Source organism: Canis lupus, chromosome 24 (assembly GCF_011100685.1).
Source record: "Canis lupus familiaris isolate Mischka breed German Shepherd chromosome 24, alternate assembly UU_Cfam_GSD_1.0, whole genome shotgun sequence".
Classification (NCBI taxonomy): Eukaryota; Metazoa; Chordata; class Mammalia; order Carnivora; family Canidae; genus Canis; species Canis lupus.
Genome location: NC_049245.1, coordinates 34972468 through 34995630, shown reverse-complemented (window position 1 = coordinate 34995630; position 23163 = coordinate 34972468). Strand labels below are relative to the sequence as shown.

General features: G+C 45.8%; 1 protein-coding gene across 22 annotated transcripts in view; it reads left to right on the top strand.

Moving 5' to 3' along the window:
* ZMYND8 (zinc finger MYND-type containing 8) overlaps positions 1-23163 on the top strand; it is a 143264-nt gene that overhangs the window by 92551 nt on the left and 27550 nt on the right. For 21 of the 22 annotated variants that reach the window (XM_038572520.1, XM_038572531.1, XM_038572524.1 and 18 more), the window contains 3 exons: positions 5976-6116; positions 16510-16662; positions 19359-19868. In XM_038572520.1, coding sequence (XP_038428448.1) covers positions 5976-6116; positions 16510-16662; positions 19359-19868 — 804 coding nt within the window. The remainder of the gene's footprint in view (positions 1-5975; positions 6117-16509; positions 16663-19358; positions 19869-23163) is intronic. The other variant, XM_038572526.1, reaches the window with a different exon arrangement.

Below are 23163 nucleotides of genomic sequence, written 5' to 3'. Positions count from 1 at the left end.
GGGAAGGGCAGAGGGAGGAGGAGAGAGAATCTCCAGTTGACTCTGGGCTGAGCTAGGAGCCTGGTCAGGGCTCGATTCCTGGGACCATGACCTGAGCGGAAATCGAGTTGAATGCTTAACTGACCGAGGCACCCAGGCACCCCTAGGTGTTATTTATTTGAAACAAGTTAACCATGCATGTGAAAAAGATATAGGATGGAGATATATAGATATATATGTAGATATATATATATGTAGATACATATCTATATCTGTGTCTGTGTGTGTATCTCTTGCATGTTCATTGATCATTCATATTTTCCCTGAGCTGCTCATTTATGTCTCTTCTTTGGATTGTTGATCATTCTCTTAGCACACCTTATTGTTGGTAGCTGCAGAATATTGAGATTCTTTTTTTTTTTTTTTTAAGATTCTTGAAACTGATGTCTTTTTGTGAAAAAGATTTTATTTTGGTTGCCAATATTGCCAATATTGTTTCTTTTTTGCTTATCATGACCACAGTCATGAGAAGAAAAATGGAGAGCTCATTCTTCACTTAAGTATTTGTCATTCTGTCAATGTCTTGGACACCAGACGGCATCCTAGGTGCCTGGCAAGGTCCCTGCTCTCCTGGTGGTGATGTTTCAACAGAGCAGAGGGGAGATGACAGGATGCACTTTGACCCCTGTGGACTGGGCCAGTAGGGAAGAGCCCTGAGGGTGATATTTGAGGGTTACCAGCCACTATGACATGGGTGGGGATGGTGTCAGGGGCCTTTCCAGGGGAATCCTAAGTATATATAAAGGCTTGAGTTGGGAGCAGATTTGAATATGGAGGAATAGTACAAAGGCCCGTGAGGCTGGGGATTCTAGAATGAGGAGAGGAAAGATCAGATGTGTCGTTGGATTTTATTTTGGGGGATAGTATGCCTCTAGGATGGTTTTATTTATTTATTTTTTTAAAAAACATTTTACTTTTAAAAACAACAAAAAGCATTTTATTTTTAAGTAACCTCTATGCCCAACTTGGGGCTTAAACTCAAAACCCCAAGATCAAGAGTTGCATCCTCTACCCACTGTGCCAAACCAGGCATCTTGCCTCTGGATGTTTTATATGAAGGAGTGGTATGCCTGGCTGCTCTGCGGAGGGCTACTGAAGAGGGGTGCTGTAGCAGGAGGTGGGAGGACCCATGGGAAGCTCTTACAGGGTCTTGGTGAGAAGTGATGGGCAGGGGCAGTACTTTCCAACCATTTCTTTCATTATGATCCCATGAGGAGCTATTTTAGACATGTTTTCCTATCCATCCTCCTGTGACTTTTTTTCTAAATGGAGGTGGAATTCACATGATATAAAATTAACCATTTTTATATGGTGGCATATAAAACTCAGTGTCATTTAGTACATTCACAGTGTTGTGCAACCCACCAGTATTCTCTAGTTCTAAAACATCTCTATCACTCCAAAATAAAATCTTGTTAATGAAGCAGACACTCACCACCACCCCCACCTCCTGCTCCTGGAGACCATCAGTCTGCTTTCTATTTGCATGGATTTGCCTATTTTGGATACTTCATTGGAACAAAATCAGGGGCCTCCCCATTGTAGCATGTGTCTGTACCTCATACCACTTTATGGCTTAGTAATGTTCCATGGTGGACACCACAGCTTGTACGTCAATGGACATTCGGATTGTTTCCACCTTTGCACTGTTGTGAATACTGCTGCTACAAACATTTATGTACTAGGATTTGAGAACCGCTTTTTAGTTTTGAGGTGTATCCCTAGGAGTGGACCCTCATGAAATTTGAAAGTACTGTAGGTCTGTTTGTATACTGCATATGTCTTTTTTTTTAAGATTTTATTAATTTTTTTTGTGAGAGACATAGAGAGAGGCAGAGACATGGGGAGAAGCAGGCTCCCTATAGGGAGCCTGATGTGGGACTCAATCCCAGGACCCCAGGATCACGCCCTGCGCCAAAGGCAGACGCTCAACCACTGAGCCACCCAGGTGCCCTGCATGTGTCTTTTTTTTTTTTAAGATTCATTCATTCATTCATTCATTTATGAGAGAGAGAGAGAGAGAGAGAGAGAGAGGCAGAGACACAGGAGGAGGGAGATGCAGGCTCCATGCCGGGAGCCTGACGTGGGACTCGATCCCGGGACTCCAGGATCGTGCCCTGGGCCAAAGAAAGGCAGGCGCTAAACTGCTGAGCCACCCAGGGATCCCCTGTGTCTGTTTTATACATAAGAAGAGTAAGAACTTTTCACACCCTACCCCGTGAGCCATTTTCTGCCCTTTGAGGGCCACATTGTCACATTGAGAATGTGTGCACTAGGCTGGTAGCAGTAGGGTTGGATACCAGCGGGGAGCTTGGGGATATATTTTGGAAGTGGTGTGTAGAGAGGCCTTGCTGAAGTGTGTGGTAAGTTAAGGCAGAAGAGCAAGGGAGGAATTGAGGCAGTGTAGATGTTTGGCCTTGAATATCTCAGTGAGTGGTCTTGGCATTCACTGATACGGGGCAGTTGAGGCAGGTACATGGTGTTTCACAAATGGGGAGGAGGGGTATGTGGTACTCAGGGATGGGCAGGAGAGTTCTCTAGCGTGGGAACCAGTGTTGTAGGGTAACCCCGGTGCTGTGCTTTTGCCACTTACACGAAGCATTTTAATTCCAGATGTCTGTGGGGAGTGGGGTAGGGGGAAGCTCTGCCCTCTGCTGACTGGGTGGAGAGTGAACAGGACCTGTCCCCACAGGGAGCCAGCGTTCTCCAAACACCCTTATTCTTGCCATATCCAAGTGTTATGTTTGAATTAAAAAAAAAATAAGGACATATTTCTTAAACCTTCAATACTTAAGTTTTATTAGCAGCGGAAAGTTTATAAGTCTGTGAAATTAAAGACTTGTTGTTGTAGCTATGTTTTAACTACAGAATTGCAAAAATAACAGCTTTGGCTGTGTGCTTGCTGAATCGTCCCTGCAGGACCACAGGTGGGGCAGGGCTCTGCTGGCTCCTTCTTCCTTACTTTTTTTTTTCTCCCCAGGATTTTATGTTATGTTATGTTATGTTATGTTATGTTATGTTATGTTATGTTATTTATTTTTTAATATTTATTTATTATTTATGATAGAGAGAGAGAGAGAGGCAGAGACACAGGAGGAGGGAGAAGCAGGCTCCATGCCAGAAGCCCGACACGGGGCTTGATACCGGGACTCTAGCCAAAGGCAGGCGCTAAACCACTGAGCCACCCAGGGATCCCCTGATTTTATTTTTTTTAAAGTAGTTTCTATACCTAACATGGGGCTCGAACGCATAACCCTGAGAGATCAAGAGTCAAATGCTCTTCCAACTCAGCCAGCCAGGTGCCCCACCATCCTTAATTTTTTAACGTGAGCTTTTTTTTTTCTTTTAAAGATTTTATTTATTTATTCATGAGAGACACACAGAGAGAGAGGTAGAGACATAGGCAGAGAGAGAAGCAGGCTCCATGCTGGGAACCCGACGTGGGACTCGATCCCGGGACCCCAGGACCATGCCCTGGGCCAGAGGCAGGCACTAAACCCTAAACCGCTGAGCCATCCAGGGATCCCCATAACGTGAGCTATTATTAAGCAAGGGAAATGGTTGAGTTCAGTGTGTGACCGTACGTTTACACCTGTTTTTGTTAACACTTATCCTTTCTTGTGAAAGTTCCTTGCCGTCCTTCCGTCATAGTCTAAGACCCTTCCTGCTATGTGAGTTTGCTACTTTGTGTAAGAAAGTACAGTGTGAGAGGCTCTGGTCTTTCATCCTCCCAGAGAGTTTGCAGCTCCTGCACATCTCTTTTGGAAGAAACCAGGTTGAATATAAGTCAATGAGCAATAAAGAAAATCCTAATACTGGGACGCCTGGGTTGCTCAGTGGTTGAGTGTCTGCCTTTGGCTCAGGGCGTGATCCTGGGGTCCTGGGATTGAGTTCCACATCAGGCTCCCTGTAGAGCTGCTCCCCCCCGTGTCTCTGCCTCTCTCTGTGTCTCTCGTGAAAAAAATAAAGTCTTTAAAAGAAAAAATGTTTTGAAATGCCTTTATCTTTGATTGTTTTTGTTTTTGTTTTGTTTTGTTTTTTGGTGCTGGTGTGTTGAGTATTTTAGTTCCACTTGTTATAGTAACACTGGTAGTAACAGTAATTGCAGCTCTCATTGGATGGAACGTTGGGTACTAGGTGCTGGACCAGGCATTTGTTCGTCCTTACAGTAAACTAAATTAATGTAGTGTTTTAAAAAACCTAATTCTCAAAAAAATTTCAAGTGTTGATTGAGCATTTGCTAAGGGCCACTTGACGTGGAGTAGCTCATCTTGTCTCCCCCTGCCCTCTTCATTTGTAAGACGAGGTAGAGCAATTCCCAGAGAGAAACTCACTTCATCTCTTTGTGGATTTATCAACCTCGGCACTACTGACTTGGGGGACCAAAGTTTATTTCTTGTTTTGGGGGGCTGTGCTTTATAGGATGTGAAGCAGCCTCCTGGGTCTCCACCTATTAGATGCCAGCAGCATCCCCCTTCCCTCAGGTGTGATAGCCAGAAATGTCTGTAGACCTTACACAGTGTGTCTTGGATGGCAAAATCAGTCCTGGCCAAAACTACTGGTTTAGGTGATTGAAACTAAAGCCCTTAAGGTTAATGGGGAATTAGAAATAATACTACACTGATAACAAATAATAATATAGTAGTTAATTGATGCCAGGCACTGTTTAGATGATTAATTTATTTGATCCTTAGAACTGATGAGGTAGGTACTTGTATCAATCCTTTTGTATTATATTATCAATTTTCTTCTTTGAGGCTACCAGGAAAGGAGATTCAGAGACCTCAGGTAACTTGCCCAAGGTCACCCAGCAAGTCAGCTGCAGAGCTAAACTGAAAACCTAGTATCTGGCTCCTGATACATGGTTGCATCCATCCCTCTCTGTGTCTGGCCTTTCCCTCTCTGTTACATTAATGATAGTGTTGGTGGATCCTGGAGCTGAGTAGGTATAGGTGTTTTGCCCATTGGAGCCTCACTTTGAGTATTCCCCCCCCCCCCCCCCCCCCGCCAAGTTGGCAGGTGAGCCAGCTGAGGCAAATGTCTACCAAAGTGTGTGTGAGCACTTTTAAGGACCAGATCATTGCAAAATCCATGCTTCTTGTGTGTCTGAGGAAGGCTGGCCATTTTGTTGTCTGGCATGAATTCAGTAACAGGACAGTCCCAGTAATGGCAGGCTGTTTAGGCAAAGGGGCAGGATCTCCAGGATCTCCAGGAGGCGTGGCCCATCTGAACACTCCATTCTGTCACATGGTTTGGTTTCTGTCCTGCTCCCACTTAGTGGATGAGGCTCAGGGGAGCAGTATGTAGGTAGTTCTAAGGTATTTTTAAAAGACTTGGACTTAGGTACGATTCTCTATCCTTCCATAAAAGTTTGGAACATAGGAAGGATGGAGATAATTGACCAGCAACGCCCTCACTCCATCTGGTGCTGAATTTGGCTTCATTCAGTATCACAGAACCTTTGAAATGGGAAGCAGAGATCTCCCAAGGGGTCCACTTGAACTCTGGCAGGTGCAGCGACTGTGCGAGCCGGCTCCTGCATCTCCCACAAATGGATGGCACGCCATTTGTAAGGCTGGCTCCGGTCTCTGCATCTGGACTGTGGTGGGGGCTGGTTTAATCGCTATTTATTTTGAGATTTACACCCGTGAATGGGCCAAACCAATTTCAGTGGCAGCTTAGCCGATTTGTCTTAGAGCTTTGTGTTTAATAGAACGACTGGGAAGGCCTTCTTCTTTAGCAGCTTTAATGGTTTAACATTGGGTTAAAGCCTGTGCTTGATATAAATGACCAGCCCTTCCCACTGTGCCCCATCTGTGGTGCTCTGGGGGCCTTGTTGAAATCAAATACGATTTCTCACCTCTCCCCTTACACATAAGTTTTATTTGCTTATTTATTTGTATATCTGTCTTTTAACAATGAATATACTCTTTCAGCTTCGCCTGCCTCTGCAAAGACGGGACAAGCAGGGAGTTTATCTGGCAGCCCGAAAACGTTCTCTCCTCAAGCATCAACACCCATCACGACAAAAACGGATAAAACGTCCACCACTGGGAGCATCCTGAATCTTAACTTGGGTTAGTGGGAATTTTTGGAATCTCTTTCTGCCACAGTTATGAATATTTTTGAAAGTTGTGATGTCTTCTTTTGTGTGTGGTTCTTGAGAGCTCTGAACTTTTATCTCTGTGCTAAATATTTAAAAGGTACAGTGGGCAAAGATAAGAGAGATCAGTAAGAGGAGCAAGTAAGGGATTTCCTGGGGCTTGTTGACATGCAAAGTTGTTTCATCTTGAAGTAACTGAGGCTAGTGTTGACAACTGCTTCTTTCCCTTGACCACAGTAACCCTGTTCTTATATATGTGTGTGTGTGTATTTGTATGTGTGTGTTTGTTTTACTTTGTTTTTCTTTTGAAAGATTTAATTATTTATTTGAGAGTGAGAGATCTTGTGCACAGGAGCATGAAGAATGGCAAAGGAAGAGAGAATCTTGAGCAGACTGTCCACAGAGTTGGAGGTATCCTTGGGCTTGATCTCACGACCCCAGACCATGAGCTGAGCTGAAATCAAGAGTCAGCTGCTGGGTGACTGGGTGGCTCAGTTGTAAAGTGTCTGCCTTTGGCTCAAGTCATGATCCCCCAGGGTCCTGAGGTTGAGCCCCACATCGGGTTCCCTGCTCAGTGGGGAGCCTGTTTCTCCCTCTCCCTGCTGTTCCCTCTGCATGTCCTCTCTTTCTGTCAAATAAGTAAATAAAATCTTAAGAAAAAAAAAAGTCAAGCACTTAACCCTCATAGCCGCTTAACTTGACTGAGCCACCTAGGAGCCCTATTTGTGTATATATACATTTAATGTTTTACACACACATAGACACACATGTATACACACACTTGATGTATATAATGTTTTATGAATCAGTATTTGCTTTTTTCTCTGTGCAGTATATTCTGATATATTGTGGGTTTTTTTGTCTTTTAATTAAAAAAAATGCTGGTCTTTATCCCTGACTTAGTAGGTTTTTTTTTTTTTTTTTTAAAGGATTTTTATTTATTTATTCATGAGAGAGAGAGAGAGAGAGAGAGAGGCAGAGACACAGGCAGAGGGAGAAGCAGGCTCCATGCAGGGAGCCCAACATGGAACTCTCCAGGATCAGGCCCTGGGCTGAAGGCAGTGCTAAAATGCTGAGCCACCTGGGCTGCCCTGTTGTTTTTTTTTTTTTTTTTTTAAACCTATTGGAGTTCATTTGGTCTTTTTAAAAAGCACTGCCTGAGGTGAATGTCTTCAGAAAAATTATCACCAGAAATGCTAAATACCCATCTATGAAGTTATTTTATTGATCTGTTCCATCATGAGCCTTGATTTTTATTGAGCATCTATTACATGCTTTGTGCTGTTTTATGCTTGGGGCAGCAGGGAGTGGTGAGCAAGAGTCTTCTTGCTCTTATACAGAGCTTGGTTCTAGAAAGGGAGAAACAGTAAGGTAAATAAGCCAGTTTACTCTGTGAGAGAAGGTAAAGTGTGCTAACATGATAGGGAGAGAGATGTGCAGGACGGGAGTAGTTGGGAAGAAGGCCTCTGAGAGGTGGTATTTAAAACTAGATTTCCATGACAAGAAAAATCAACCATCCTTGTTTTGGGAGGAAGAACATTGTAGAAGGAACAAGAGATTTACAGGCCTTTGGGTAGGAATGGCAGGGAGGACCATGTGGCCTTCCCTTGGCCTGTCCCTTGGCCTGTCCTGATGGGTGAGGGGGAGAAAGGAGAGGAGGCCCATCTGCATGGGAACCCTGTGGGACCCTGGTGTGGAGCCGCTTGAGCAGTGGAGGGATGTAAACTGATGGAGCATTTTAAAAGGGCCACCTGGGTGCTGTGTGTAGAGTAGCGTATGTCAGCTGTTCTTCCCCAGGGACAGTCCCCTCACTCCCCTCCAAGAGACACTTTGCAATGTCTAGAGACATTTTTGGTCTCTGGGATGGGAGGCTTGAGTATACAGGATTTTAGGAAGGGAGGGAGGAGCACCCACCTATGTGGAATGATGCCCATGCATGAATTCATAGTCTCTGGAGGCCAGGCCTTTCCAGATTTATCTTGCCCTGCAGTGCCATTTGAGATGGAGGTAGTGAGGTCTGTAGTGGAGGCTCCAGGTGCCCAGGATCAGGGATCCAGTAGGTGGCAGGGCTGGAGCAAGCCTGGGTCTTCACAGAGGCCAGAACCTGGCTCACCCTGGCCCACCTGTTAGTAAAGCCTGGATGTGCTAAAACAGGCAAAGTGGTAACTTTTGGGGCTCTAGCTCCGATTGGCTGGTGGAAATTCCTCACTTGAACAAAAGGGGAACCGTTTGTTCCCTTGGGGAACATTCACTGATCATCTCCACAGTGTGGTTTGCTTTCTCACACCCTCCTTCCACCTCCTACACCCCGAAAAGGAACACTGTGCAGGGGCAGTTCTCATGGTCATGTTTCACCCTTGCCAGTCATGTGTGGCAAGAAGAGCTCTCTTCCTGAAGCAGGTGGTCTTGGGCATCCTTGGGATGGCTGTGGGTCTTTCGGTTTGCCTTGCCTGTGGTGGCAGTGAAAGATTTCCTCCTGTTGTGTGTACTGGTGGGTGGGCAGGCATGATGGAACCCAAGGCTCTCCTGTGCACAAGCTCCCCCCGCCCGCTCCTTCCGATCTGGGATGCATGCCTTGTTTGTCAGTGGGAAGTGAAAGCATTGGGAATGTGGGTGTTTTATGGGCTGGCGTTTCAGTTACCTAACGGGAACAGGATCAGAGAGGGGACCCGGTGGAAAGTGTCACGGATGGGTAGAAGGATCAGACAGTGGAGGGAAGTTCTAAATAATCCTCAAGAGCTTGGCCAGGGACAGGGCAGGTGCTTTATATGGAGCTTCTTTTTTTGATTTTTCTTTTTAAGTAGGCTTCACACCCAGCATGGAGCCCAGTTGTAGGGCTTGAACTCATGACCCTTAGATCAAGACCTGAGCTGTGATCAAGAGTCGGACACTTAACCGACTGAGCCACCCAGGCATCCCATGGGGCTTTTTTTCATGTCTGGCATCCACGCAACTACTTTGAGCAGTCAGAAATGAGACCGTGCTGGGGATGCTGACAATGTTATTAGATCTAACAGAACGGTATTTGGTTAAAGAAAAAACTGGAAAAGACAAAATTAGAGAGTTAGAAGACATGAGTGCTTTTGGGGGGGAGGGTTTGACTACAAACCACAAAGGGATTCTTTGGCGGAGGACATTGTTCCGCATTCTGTTGGTGGTGGGGGTTACACGTACTTATGTGTACCTAGGTGTTAAAACTCCTACTGTATTTCTTCCCAAACTTGACTCTCTGTAAATTAAAACTATTACAAAGATACGACAACCTTCAAGGTACACAAGAGCCTAATTTCAGTGAAGTAGAAACTGGAGCACAGACCAGCACAGTTCCCTAACCAGCCAGCATCACACTCTCCTGTGTTTCGAGGTCACATTTGGCCTGTGACACTGTGGACACTGGTCTGTCTGCCTTGTTGTTTGTGCTCTTAGCCAAGATAGTGAGTGGACATGCTGCAAGATGGGGCCGTGTGTTTTTTTTTTTTTTTTTAAAGATTCCATTCATATATTGATGAGAGACACACACACACACAGAAGCAGAGTCACAGGCAGAGGAGAAGCAGGCTCCAGGGAGCCCGATGTGGGACTCAATCCCGGTAACCCAGGATCACGCCCTGAGCTGAAGGCAGATGTGTTTAACCACTGAGCCACCCAGGTGTCCTGGGGCTGTGTTGTGATGCTGGCGGGTTCTGGATACTGCTTCTCTTGCTGTTGGCAAATGTCTACCTAAGCTGTCAGGGCACAGGGTGAAGATTTCGAATGGACAGTCCCATGGAGGACAGAGTACTTGTCTAAAGGATGCAGCTCCCACAAGTTGAACCTGTGTTGTCAGACTCTGAATTTTCTTTTCTTTTCTTTTTTAAAAAGATTTTGTGTGTGTAAGAGCAAGAGAGAGGATGAATGGTGGGGGGTGCAGGGGCAGAGGGAGAGGAAGAAGCAGACTCCCCACTTAGCAGGGAAGCCCAACGCAGGGCTTCATCCCAGGACCCCGAGATCATGACCTCAGGTGAAGGCAGACACTTAACCAGCTGAGCTGTCCAGGTGTCCCCAACTCTGAATTTTCAAGAAAAAAAAAAAAACAAATGCAGATTTTTGTATGAGTTTTCCTCGTTTTTAAAAGTAAGCAATCAGTTGCATTAAAAATAAAAGCTCTTGGTCAAAACAAATAAATCCAACCCCAAACACGAAAACCAGCTCATGGGACATCATTTGGATACATGGTTCTCAGAAATAATTTTGTCACACAACAGAGGGGAAATCTCCCATAGAGACCATTCTCGCCCTGCTTGCTATCGCACAGGCCCCGCATTTGTTGTCTCAAGCCTCCTCTCTGCTCAAAAACAAGGAGCTAACGCTTGGGGAATGGTTACAGCCCTTTTCTGTGACTGTATGGAAAATAAGTCATAGATAAGAACGAGAGGAGGAAGGCCTGATTCCCTTCTCCTTCTAGACTCTCGTTTGCTTCTCTGGGAATCCCGTCTCCTCTGATTGCACAGGGTGTTTGCTTTGGGCTGAACAAACACAGCAGTTCACTGGTCCTGTTAGTGACACAAATGTGCCTGGATGCTTTGGTGGAGATGCTGACAGAGGAGCGAGAAGTTGTCAGACCTGGAACATTGCTGCTTGTTTATTCCTCTGCTGTCACTTAAGAGAGGCCTCTTTCTTTCTCTGGATAAAGTGATACCTTGACATCAGGCATCCTTTGAGAGCATGGATGCTGAGATGAGGGTTTAGGCTTTCCACATGCTGCCTTGATTTTTTCCCCCCCTCAGGATGAGGTGAGGAAGATCTCTGCATGACTTTGATTGGTGAGAGATACTTGCCAAGGTCTCTGGTCTGGATCTTATTGTTCCCTTGAAGGAGCCACCATTTTATGGCTCCTGGAAGACCATCCGTATAGGCAGCCTGCAGCTTTTGAACGAAGGAAATCTATTTTTTCTCTCTCTCTCCTTTGTGTGTGTGTGTGTGTGTGTGTGTGAACCTGTAAAAGGGGAGGGATTGGGGTGTGCAGAGAGAGAAAGAGAGAGAAGGAGAATCCCAAGCAGCCTGGAGCCCAACACAGGGCTCAATCTCACAACCCTGAGATCATGACCTGATCCAAAATCAAGAGTCCGATGCTTAACTGACTGAGCTACCCCAAGTGCCCCAATAAATCTATTTTTTTTAATTGAAAGAGACCTGCTTATATTTTTCTTGTAGAGAGTTTGTTTTATTTTTGAAAAAGATTTTATTTATTTATTTATTTATTTAAGACCGAGAGAGGAGAGGCAGAGACACAGGCAGAGGGAGAAGCAGGCTCCATGCAGGGAGCCCCATGTGGGACTTGTTCCTGGGTCTCCAGGATCATGCCCTAGGCGAAAGGCGGTGCTAAACCACTGAGCCACCGGGCTGCCCTAGAAAGTTTATTTTAATGAGTCATGAATGCATGTGGTAAGAGAAATTTCAAAGGACAGAAAGATGTTTTTTTTTTAAGATTTTATTTATTCATGAGAGACACACACAGAGAGAGAGAGAGAGAGAGGTAGAGAGACTGGCAGAGAGAGAAGAAGGCTCCTCACAGGGAGCCTGATGTGGGATGTGGGACTCGGTCCTGGGACTCCAGGATCACACCCTGAACCAAAGGCAGATGCTTAACTGCTGAGCCATCCAGGTGCCCCAAGACAGAAAGATTTTAATGAAAAGCCAACTTGCCTGTAACCTCTGATCACCTGTGTCTGTACCCCTCACAGCAAGTGACCATGGTTGCCTCTGTTTAGTCTTCTTGGAGAGCTCTTTCTATACATGCCAGGAGTTTTTAACCTGGGTGATTTTTGTCGGGAGACAAAAAATGGGAGACATTTGACAATCTCTCAAGATACTATTTTTTAAAGATTTTATTTATTTATTCATGAGAGACACAGAGACAGAGAGGGACAGAGACACAGGCAGAGGGAGAAGCAGGCTCCCTGCAGGGAGCCCGATGTGGAACTTGATCCCAGGACCACAGGATCACACCTGGGCCAAAGGCAGGTGCTAAACCACTGAGCCACCCAGGGATCCCTCAAGATGTTATTTTTAAGTAATCTCTATACCCAATAATGGCATGCTCCACTGACTGAGCCAGCCGGGTGTGCCCCTAGAGACACTTTTATGGTCACAACTGGAATAAGGGTGCTGCTGGCACCTGGTGCTGAGCATCCTACAATGCACATGACAGGCTGGAGCTGCCTACCTCCAGGACACCCCCTCCCCCCCAACAAAGACTTATCCAGCCCCAGGTATCAATAGTGCCAACACTGAGAAACCTAAGAACACATATATTCATATCTATGTTCCATTTCCTTTTTTCCCTCCCCCACACCAATGCTAATGTGTTCTACTGATTATCACCTTTTTCATTAAACAGTTTGGCTTTTCCAGAGCAACACATAAAGATCCACTGCGGTTTTATTTTAGCAGCTGTATTTTATCCCATTGCAAGGTGAAGTGTTGACTTCTTTGCCCAGGCACCTTATTTATTGGCTCTAGGTGGTTTTGCTGTTGGAAACAGCTGCAGTGAAGACCCGTTTTGCCTATGTGGGAGTGTAGCCATAGGATGAATTCCTAGAAGTAGAGTCTCTCTGGTCAGAGGCCATGTGTGGTTGACATTTTGAGCGATACTGCCAAATTGCCCTCTAAAGGGATGGTTCTGATTTATGCTCCCTCCAGAAATGTAAGATCGTGTCTTTTTCTCTAGCATTGGTATTTTTTTCTCTCTAGTTTCCATTTATAGCCTAAGCTGTCTTCCTATCAGCTGAAAAGTTGAAAATGTTGGCAGTAAAGGTGGATTCTGAAGATATTCCCGATATAGAAGGGCAGGGGTGGAAGAAGTCCTGATAAGCTACTATCAGCTGAATGAGAAAGAGAAGTTCTTCTTTTCTCTCTGTGGAGGGGAGGAGAAGTCAAATTGCAGCTGAAAATGCAAGAAAGTTAATTAAATTTGGCTGAACTCCTGAAGGCTGGGACCTGATCCCAGAGCCCCCACCCCAGCTTTTGGTGCTTGCTTGTTAGAATAAACATTGCTGTAGTTTATTGACTGGAGAAACTTTTAACTATATAATGAGGTGTTTTACCTTCTTTTCATTCCTTTTGATTATGAGTATTTCAGAGTTCAGTCTTTTTAGGCCAAAGTGAAGAGATGGCATTTACTGTAGACACACAGCTACTCACACACACGAATATTCTGGTGAGACATAGGTGTCTTTTTATGAGCCCTAGTTTTGGAAAGTTAACACAGACAAAGGTTATGGCAAATCAGGAGGAGGGTCCCCCCCCTCCCCCCATTAAAAATTTATATATTTTAGAAAGAGGATGAGAGAAAGTGAGCATGAGCAGGAGAGAGAGATGCAGAGACAGAGAGTGAGAGAGCAAGAGAGAGAGATAGACTCTGCTGAACGTGGATCCAGATGGAAGGCTCGATCTCACAACCCTGAGATCATGACCTGAGCCAAAATCAAGAGTTGGAAGCTTAACCAAACGAGCTACCCAGGGGCTCCAGGAGTTTTCTTCACCCACATAGAATATTAGACTAATACAGGGGTTCTCTCAGCCTTATAGTTGTCAGTTAGAATCATCTGGGGTACTTTTTAAAAAAAATCTTATTATTACTAATTTTTCTTTTTTTTTTTAAGGTAGGCTCGATGCCCAGTGTGAGGCTTAAATTCATGACCTTGAGATCAAGAGTCACATGCTCAACTGACTGAGCCAGACAGGCACCCCATTTAAAGGGCCAGTGTCCAACCTTCCCCCAGGCTAGTTAATTCATATTCTTTGGGGGGCAGGGGTGGAGGTGGGAGATCGGGACCCAGGCATTAGGATCTTTTTGTTTAAAGCTCTATAGATTATTTCATTGTGAAGCCGAAATTAATAGTCTGTGCAGTACAAATGGGGATGGCAAATTTTATGGCCTTTGGACCAAATCTGGCCCCCCACCTGTTTTTGTAAATAAAGTTTTATTGGAACAGTGTCATCAGTTTATGTATTGTTTATGGCCACTTTGGCAGCCTGTTTATGGCCCGCAGAGCCCGATTTAATCTCTGGCATTTTACAGGAAGTTTGCTGATGCCTGGTAGAGTAGATAGTGTTTTGTTTTCTTTCTTTCTTTTTTTTTTTTTTCAAAGATTTTATTTATTTATTCATGAGAGACACATAGAAAGAGAGAGGCAGAGACACAGGCAGAGGGAGGAGCAGGCTCCATGCAACGAGCCCAATGTGGGACTCGATCCCACGACTCCAGGATCATGTCCTGGGCCGAAGGCAGGTCTAAACCGCTGAGCTACCCATGGATCCCCAATGTTTTGTTTTCTTTTGGTAACTGCTGTGATTAGACATTATTGAGATTAGTGATGGAAAGTAGTTTTGTGAGATATTTCTCTCTTGGACTTTGTCCTTGAAAGGCTGCCTATTCCCCTAGGAATGCAGCCTGCTTTCTCATTTCTGAAAGCAGAAGTTATAAGACAGGCTTCATCTCCTTCCCCCTTTCCTGTCACATCCTCAGCTTAGCTATTGAAATCTTGAGTCTTCATACGGCTCTTGAATTGGATCTTTCTTTTTTGTTTCTGTTTCCCTAGCCCTCCCTCATCCTTTTCCCTCTTGCTGTTTTATTACTGTTTTCACTCTGTGTGTTCTCTTTGTAAGGCACTTCTCCAATAGATTTGCATGCACACCCCGTCCCCTGCTCTGAAGTGTATGCCTTTAGCCTGTCTCCTCTGTGAGCACCTCCAACCCTGTACAAACACATGCACACAGGTACTCACACACATGTATACATGTGCTCAGAGGTGGATATGATTTTTAGAGTCTTAGAGCCCTTTTTCGCAGGAGAAGGTTGGTATCCGTTGGCTTTGAGCAGCTCACTTCCAGAATTTCCCTGAGGAGTGCCCTGGAGTATGTTTTTGGGAAAGGGCCCTTCCTAATCTTACCTTGGTGGGGACCTAATTTTGGTGATAAAATCAACTTGGAGCAGTTTTTTGCTCTGGTTAGCTAGCTGTGGGTACGTTGCCTGGGTCTCATGGGAAGCTGCCCCTCCTCCCCTTCCCCCAGTTGCTTTAAAGGAACGAGTCTCTAGGCGTGCAGGGTGAGAACCTGCCCCATTCCTGGGTGAAGGGGAGGGTGTGGGGGTCATGTTGGGAAATAGAAACGAGCAGAGAATGAAGGGTTTGAGCAGCCCTCATAGTCCAGGCCTCAGATTATACCCTGGGCCCCTTGCACAGCCTGTGGTGGGCATAGGTGCAATGTTGGGGTGGGGTTATTAGGGAGATGGAGGAAGTCTGAGGGTCAGCTCCCACATGGTAGCAGCAGGCTCAGAGGGCGCTTCTTGTCTTTGTCCTTGATGGATGCCACAGGCTTTCCAGTTGTTTTTCTGGGATCAGTTCGGGGCAGGGAATGTGCCTCGCATTCTCTGCTTGGGGTCAGTTGGAGATGGGGGTGGGGGGGGACACCAGAGGGTGGCAGGCTCTGCCTGTGAAGTCTCCCATTTTTTCTGGGCCTGTACAAGCCACCTTCATTTTGTCACACTTTCTTCCATTTTCGGGGGTATTAGAGGAAGTGGGGAAGGAATTCAAGCAATGTGAGCTCACAGACCCTTGGTCCACTTGGTCATATAAGGATCTGTGGCAGAAATGGGGAGGGTGGCCAGACCCCAGGCCCTGAGTCCTCCGTCAGAGGCCTTTGCCTGGGATCAGGGAATGGAGCTTGGACCGACGGTATCCGAGTGAGAAGATACAGGTTTAATATCCACAGCCAGTCCATTCACCCGACTTTAATTCAGATGGATGCCTGAGTCGAAAGGAGGGCCAACAGCTTGGCGAGAGTGGTCTGCCTCTGACATTTGTCTTCCTTTCTCACTTGAGGTCCAGTCTAGTCGACTAGGAATGAAAAGTGAAGTCTCTGTGATGACTGGGGAACTGGGCCCTCAGTTATGGGGCGGGTGCGGGGATGCACACCCTTTCTGATCTGGGCCTGGCGTGAAAAGTACACCCTGGCCAGACTCGGTGTGACTTTATCTGCTGATACTGAGACAATCTCACCGTTACCTTTGGCTCCCGAGCTCCCTAATGATGCGGAGTTCCACAGACAACCATCTGGCTGGGATTGTGCATTTTAAATATTGAAAGCTACCCAGGCGACTGTTGGAGTAGACGGGGTAAATCTGCCAGATGTGTTCTGGGACCATTATCTCCCAAGTCAGCCCATCGGCCAGCAGATGATGCTCTTGGGGCAAACCGGAAGAAGGTTAGAGGTTTTCCTCCTGCCACTGTGTTCTAATGTGTGTGTTTGCAGGAAGGAGGCAAAGTAATGAGGGGGGTTGCCTCCGTCTGGTATCCATCTGACGAGGGTGTCATTGTGTCTTCCAGATCGGAGCAAGGCCGAGATGGACCTGAAGGAGCTAAGCGAGTCAGTCCAGCAGCAGACAGCGCCCGTCCCCCTCATCTCGCCTAAGCGCCAGATCCGCAGCAGGTTCCAGCTGAATCTGGACAAGACCATAGAGAGTTGTAAAGCACAATTAGGTATGTCCTTTGGTTTGCTCGCACAGGCACTGTCGTCACCATCCTCACTGTTAACTCTTTGTAGGGTCACCGCCTGGATGAAGCCAGAGTTGGATCGTGGGCTGCTGTTAGCAGCTGCTTGACCTTGGCCCTGTTTGTGCAACTAAAATAGAGTTCCACTCGTGTTGGGATGTTTCAGGTTTGCTAGTCAGTGGCTCAGAGGGGTTCTTTGAATCCCACCCAGCTTATTCTCTGGTTGTGGCCACCTGCAGACTCCAGGTGGAGATAGTACGGGTGTTTGAAAAGGGAAAGAAAGATCCTCCTGAGTTTGCCCCTGTGCTCCCGGTCAGGACACATCAGTGTCTTCCTCTCAGGATCAAGTCTGGCCCACAAATGTCCAACACAAACTCTTCTGCTGCAGGCTGAGCCCTTCCCACCTGGCACACGCATCCTGCTTCTATACCTGTTGCCTCCCTTCCTCTTCCCCGTGCTGCCTGCCTTCACACTGCCTACCTGAATCCTTTCCCTAAGGCTGAGCTTAGGCATCGCCTCTTCCAGGAAGTCTCCTCTGATTGCCCTCACCTCCCCATCTGCTGCCTCCTGTGGCACTTTATTGCTTGGAAGCATCAGCGGTCTCTTTGTGTGGGGGTGTCCCTCTAGCCTGGAAGCGAGACTGGAAGCTCCTTGAGGGCAGGGAGGTTGCCTTATAAGCATATACATTCTCCAAGGTACTTACTTGGTCTTGTGTACATAGCAGATTCTCTGGAATATTGGTTGACTTAAGTAAACAATGCCAGGACGGTATTTGCATAGAAGTAGGGGATGGCTGGCCTCAGGAAAGAGAGCCACACAAGGGTGGGTGAGGTTTACAGTGTCTGTGGGTACTTTGGACCTTGGGATGAGTAAGCTATAGTTAGGAGTCATCTAGAAGGGCCAGAGGAGGACATTCCTTGTTGGATTTTTGTTTTGTTAGGACACTGAATGGCATGGTTGAAATTTTGCAGGCCATTTAAATTTGTGCCTTGGGTCCTTCTGTGCAGCTGATCTGACTCCTCGATTTATTATTCATGTTAATAAGAATTTTAATATTTCTGTTTACCGGCTGTTTCCTGCATACCTTGCACAGTGCATAGATTGTCCTTAGAGGTTGTTGCCATTATCCATCCCATTTTGCAGATGAAGGAACTAAGGCTCAGAGACCACAGTTACCAGGTCAGAGTCACACAGTGAATCAAAGTATAAGAGCAGGATTTGAATTCATGTTTTTTGGGCTCTGGTACCCAAGCTTTTCTTATTATATATATGGTCACACTTGGCCTTGTGTCTGACTGTTAACTACGGTAAGCCTTAGGGACCCAAAAGTCATATCAGATCTGAGTTTTTGTATTTTGGCTTCTTCTGGTTTTGATTGAGCCCTGGTAGAGGCATATAATTATGTAATGATTCTGGTAGGCTGCTCATGGCTTTTATCTGTTTGCAGGTTTCCTTTTAGTATTTCTGGATCAGGACAGTGACCCCACTCATGGCCATTATTCTAGAATGAAGATAGTATAGATTGGGTTTTTCTCACTTGAAAATTTTAGGATATAGTATTTATTTATCTGCAGCCAGATGACACTCGCTGCTGGGAGCAGGATACATAAATCGGTTAAACGGAGTATGCTTTTGCCCATTTGTGTGTGTGTGTGAGAGAGTGAGAGAGAGAGAGTGAGTGTGTGTGTGTGTGTGTGTGTGTGTGTGAAACACCTGCTACAAAGTCATTTTGTCTGTCTGTTGATACAGATGTGGAAACGTGTGACTTTGCTCTTGACTCCACTGTCCGTGGAAGAACAGGGTGGATAAGATGGCAATTCACCTCTGGACCAGCACAGAGCAGGAGGGTGGGCTGGTCACCCAGGTCAGCTGGAAATGGAAGCGGCCAGTGGCTTTGTGGCTCTAGCCAGCCACTGCCTTGCAGGCCTATGACCCAGAGTGGCTGGATCCTCTGCTCTTTTCCATACAAGCGCCCTGTCTTGATTTCTGTGTGAAGTTTCCTGATTTGTGAATTGGGCAATACGTTTATTGTAAGTGAAAAACAAACAACAAAGTATCTACTGAGCCAAACTCTTGCTTCCTAAATAACATGTGTGTGCTGGCCAGATGTGGCTTGTGGGCTGTGAGTTGGCAGCCTCTGCTTTGTAAGGCTTTGGCTTATTTCTTTGAGCCCTGGACACAATGGGAAAAGGACTTGAATGCTTTGGGAATTCGTGGGAAGAGCACTGGTGGTCTCTGAGGAACCCAGGGTTCTGGCCTTGCCTCTGTCTTGGTTTTCTTTATGTCCTAGGATAGGTGATTTCTCTGGGCCTCTATTTTCTGATCTGTATAATGGATCCATTTTAACAGCTCATCTCTGTTGTTCCCTTCCCTTCCTCCCATTCTCTACATCCTAAGTAGTTATCAGTGACGCAAACACATAGCTCTGGATAAATTTAAAATTTATGTTGTCTGGTCCCATGCCATTTTTGAATGTCAGTAACTGAAACCCTCTGCAAACCCAAGTTGCATTTATCAGCAGCTCACCGGTAACCCTACCAGGCCAGTGTGATGCGATTTGAAATGTTTTTTTTTTTTTTTTTTTTTTTTTTATTCCAGCATTTGGCGTGGAAAATGTTTGCATTTTGGGTCCTGCTCTTTATTTTGTGACTACGCCACATGCTGGGTTTTCTCTTTGAATTTAGGCATAAATGAAATCTCGGAAGATGTTTACACGGCCGTAGAGCACAGCGATTCGGAAGATTCTGAGAAGTCTGATAGTAGCGATAGTGAGTATATCAGTGATGATGAGCAGAAGTCCAAGAATGAGCCAGAAGACGCAGAGGACAAAGAGGGTAGTCGGATGGACAAAGAGCCATCGGCTGTCAAAAAAAAGCCCAAACTGGCCAACCCAGTGGAGACTAAGGAGGAGCTGAAAAGCACATCACCAGCCAGCGAGAAAGCAGATCCGGGCTCAGTCAAGGAAAAGGCAAGCCCCCAGCCTGAGAAGGACTTTTCAGAAAAAGCAAAAGCCTCCCCTCATCCCACAAAGGATAAACTGAAGGGGAAAGATGAGACTGATTCCCCAACAGTGCATTTGGGCCTGGACTCCGATTCAGAAAGTGAACTTGTCATAGATTTAGGAGAAGACCATTCTGGGCGGGAGGGTCGTAAAAATAAGAAGGAACCCAAAGAAACATCTCCCAAGCAGGATGGTAAGTGATTGCACCACTTTCTGGTTTCTTGATTTAGTTTAGAGTGCCACCTTGTGTTTGTATTCCCAGAAGGTACGTGACCCTCCGATGTCACAAAGGGTGGCACCAGAACACAGCCTTGATTGGCTCAAGGTCACCTAGCTAAGTCACTGATCAGGCCCAGGACTGACCCCCTTCCCTCCAGCCCCCCACCCGCCCCAGGCCTGCCTGCCTATCATCTGCTTAGTACTTATCCCATTGCGGTTGATTTTGAGCCCAGAAAAATAAAAAGTGGTAGGTGTTTCCAGCAGTCAGGTCATTTTTAGCTGAAGCATCTGTTCTCCCAACAGGCTTATTCACTTCCCTAAAGTGTCAACATTTAGACCTGTGACACAGTTGAAATTGTTAGAAGAGTGCAGGTCAAAGATCTTGATGAGTTCAGCTTCCTTTCATGCTGCCCAGACCCCTCACCAGTGCCTTTTCTTACTGGAATAGGAGAGTATTTGGGGAGATGGTCCCAGAATGCTGAGTGCTCCTTGGGGCAGTAGACACAGAGAAAGCATTCGATGGGGGGGCACCTGAATTGGTGTTCCACCATCTATGTGTTTCATGGACCCGAGTCCAGGATTTCTCAGCCCTGGCTCTATTGATGTTTTATGCTGAGTGGTACTTTATCCTCTACAATGGAGCATGTTTAACATCATCCTGGGCCTCTGCCCACTGGATGCCAGTAGCATCTGCCCAGTTGTGGCAGTCAAGGATTTTTTTTTTTTTTTTTGTTCCCTGGGAAGGAGAATCTCCTCTGGCTGAGAACCAGTGCCTGATCCGAGTGGTACCCCCATTGCTGATGTTACAGATTGAACCAATAGTAGCTGCCTGGAAGCCTGCGTGGCCCAGGCCTCTTGGCAGACCCTCCAGATGGAATGTGTGAATGATGTGAAGGGTGTCCTTCCCGTGGACAAAGCAATCCGCACCCTTTTTCCATTGGTTTGGCGAATGGGTATGAGGGGATTCCAACGTACGCAAGAAAGATAATGCAGAATTAATGGAGGGCCCAGGAAAAATGTTGCCTAAGGACAAACTGGAAGTCGTGGCTGTAAAATTTTATGTACTTTGTGAGTACCATCAGGGAAAAGCAGGCTCAATTTCTGACCATGCCCGACTTTTGAGGGGAGCTGATTTTTCTCAACCCAACTCTTGAGTAAGATGTGATTCTATGCCCCCCTGGGGATTTCTGAATCTGGCTGCTTACAGGAAGTTGGGGATGGGCCTTGAGAATCTTTCTTCTGTGTCCTTGTCAGCCTGGACTGCCACGGAACCTCAGTTGTTACGGAGAGAAAATTCTTGCAGTTTGTCAGTGAGGATGGAATGAAATGTGCCTGAATGGTGCAGTGGAGGGAGAAAGAGAAGCAGTTGACTGTGGGCAGGAAGGATAGAATGCCATTCCATTCCTGAGTCACCTTAGAGTTTATGGGTAGTCTCTAAAAATTCTGATGATGTGTGGATTGGGGTTTGAGGCAAATGTGGCAGAAAATAATCAGGGAGTGCTATTTATTCCATGTGGTTTATGGGAATATTCGGGTATAGAGATGGCAGTGCTCCTGTGAATGATATAGCTATACTGTTCCTTATTTTCTGAAACATAGCTTTTGATGGATTGGTTTTATGCCTCTTCCCCTTCCAGAAAGAATCTGTAACAGACTGATAAGAAGATTTAATCATGAGACAAAATGAAAATAAAGTCTGTAAAAGATAAAAGTAGAATAGTAGGAGGTTCTGGGAAAGTTTAGGCACAGGAATAGGTTCCAGCCTTCAGATTGGCAAAATTGGGCTTTCATGTTGGCTGTGAGCTTCCTAGCAGTCAAAGCAAAAAGAGAAATACTTTAGTCCCTTAAAAGTTCTCTTATTTTTCCAAAAAGTTGGGGAGGAGGGGAAACCCAGTTGATTAAATGAAACACAGCTCTTCCTTGCACTGATGTTTGAAAGAAATATGTCCAGGGGATCCCAAGTGAGTGGTGGATGTAATTAAGAAGATGATTCTAAAATATGATTCAGTTAGGATGTCATCCCAGAGGTTGGAACAAAGACCTACCAGTCTTAAATCTAGAGCCGTTTGATGGTAGTTTTGGTCTTGAAGAATTGGCTTTGTATCAGGTTTTGTATCAGACTCTGCAGTAGAGCATTTTTTTCTTTTCTTTCTTTCTTTTTTTTTAAAAGATTTTATTTATTTTTTCATGAGAGACCCACAGAGAGAGGAGAAGCAGAGACACAGGCAGAGGGAGAAGCAGGCTCCATGTAGGGAGGCCGATGTGGCACTTGATCTCAGGACTCCAGGATCACATCCTGAGCCAAAGGCAGACACTCGATCACTGAGCTACCCAGGCATCCCTAGAGCATTTTTTTCAATGGTGTATTTTCACTTTCAAGTTTTTTTTTTTTTTTTTTAAAGATTTTATTTATTTATTCATGATAGTCACACAGAGAGAGAGAGAGAGGCAGAGACATAGGCAGAGGGAGAAGCAGGCTCCATGCAGGGAGCCCGATGTGGGATTCGATCCCGGGTCTCCAGGATCGCGCCCTGGGCCAAAGGCAGGCGCCAAACCGCTGCGCCACCCAGGGATCCCTCACTTTCAAGTTTATTAGGTAAAGAGCATATTACAGTGTGCCACAGTGACCTTCAGCTCACCTTTAGCCAGGAATGCTGCTTATATGTAGAATAGGCAGCCTGAGGTAGCAAAATAGCTTTCTAGTTGGTGATCTCAGAATAGAGGCAAAGGGAGGCTTCCTTAGAGACCCCGCTGTGCTTCCCTTACAACACCGGTAATTTCCATCTTTCTCTTAGAAAGACCCCCCTTCAGGTACTAGAATAAGTAGGTTAATTAAGTAGGGGCAGCTTCTGGAGTGTTGGCCTTGAAGAGATTCACCCTTTTCTGGGCTCTCGGTTTGATTATACACTCAAAATTTCTGGGACAAATGGAATTTCCTACCCCCCCACTTCCCCCAGTAAACCATTAGAATCTTCTAGAAATCAAAATATTTTAGTATCTAATTGGTAACCCCAAAGGGTACTTTGAGCCTAGAATCTTTTTTTGGATTGCACACTCCACAGTTTTTATTTGGAACAGAGGGCCAGCCATCACCACTGCAGAGCAGCAGCCCACCCACAAAGTTACTCTTTGCTTCTGCAAATCAGTAGAAAGAAAAGGACCTATTTGTGGTTGTCCTTTGTCTGAGGAGAGAGGGGCTAGGTTAGCTTCTCAACAGTAATGATATATATATTCATCACCTGGAAGGAAAGGGAGGCATGGAAGGTGCT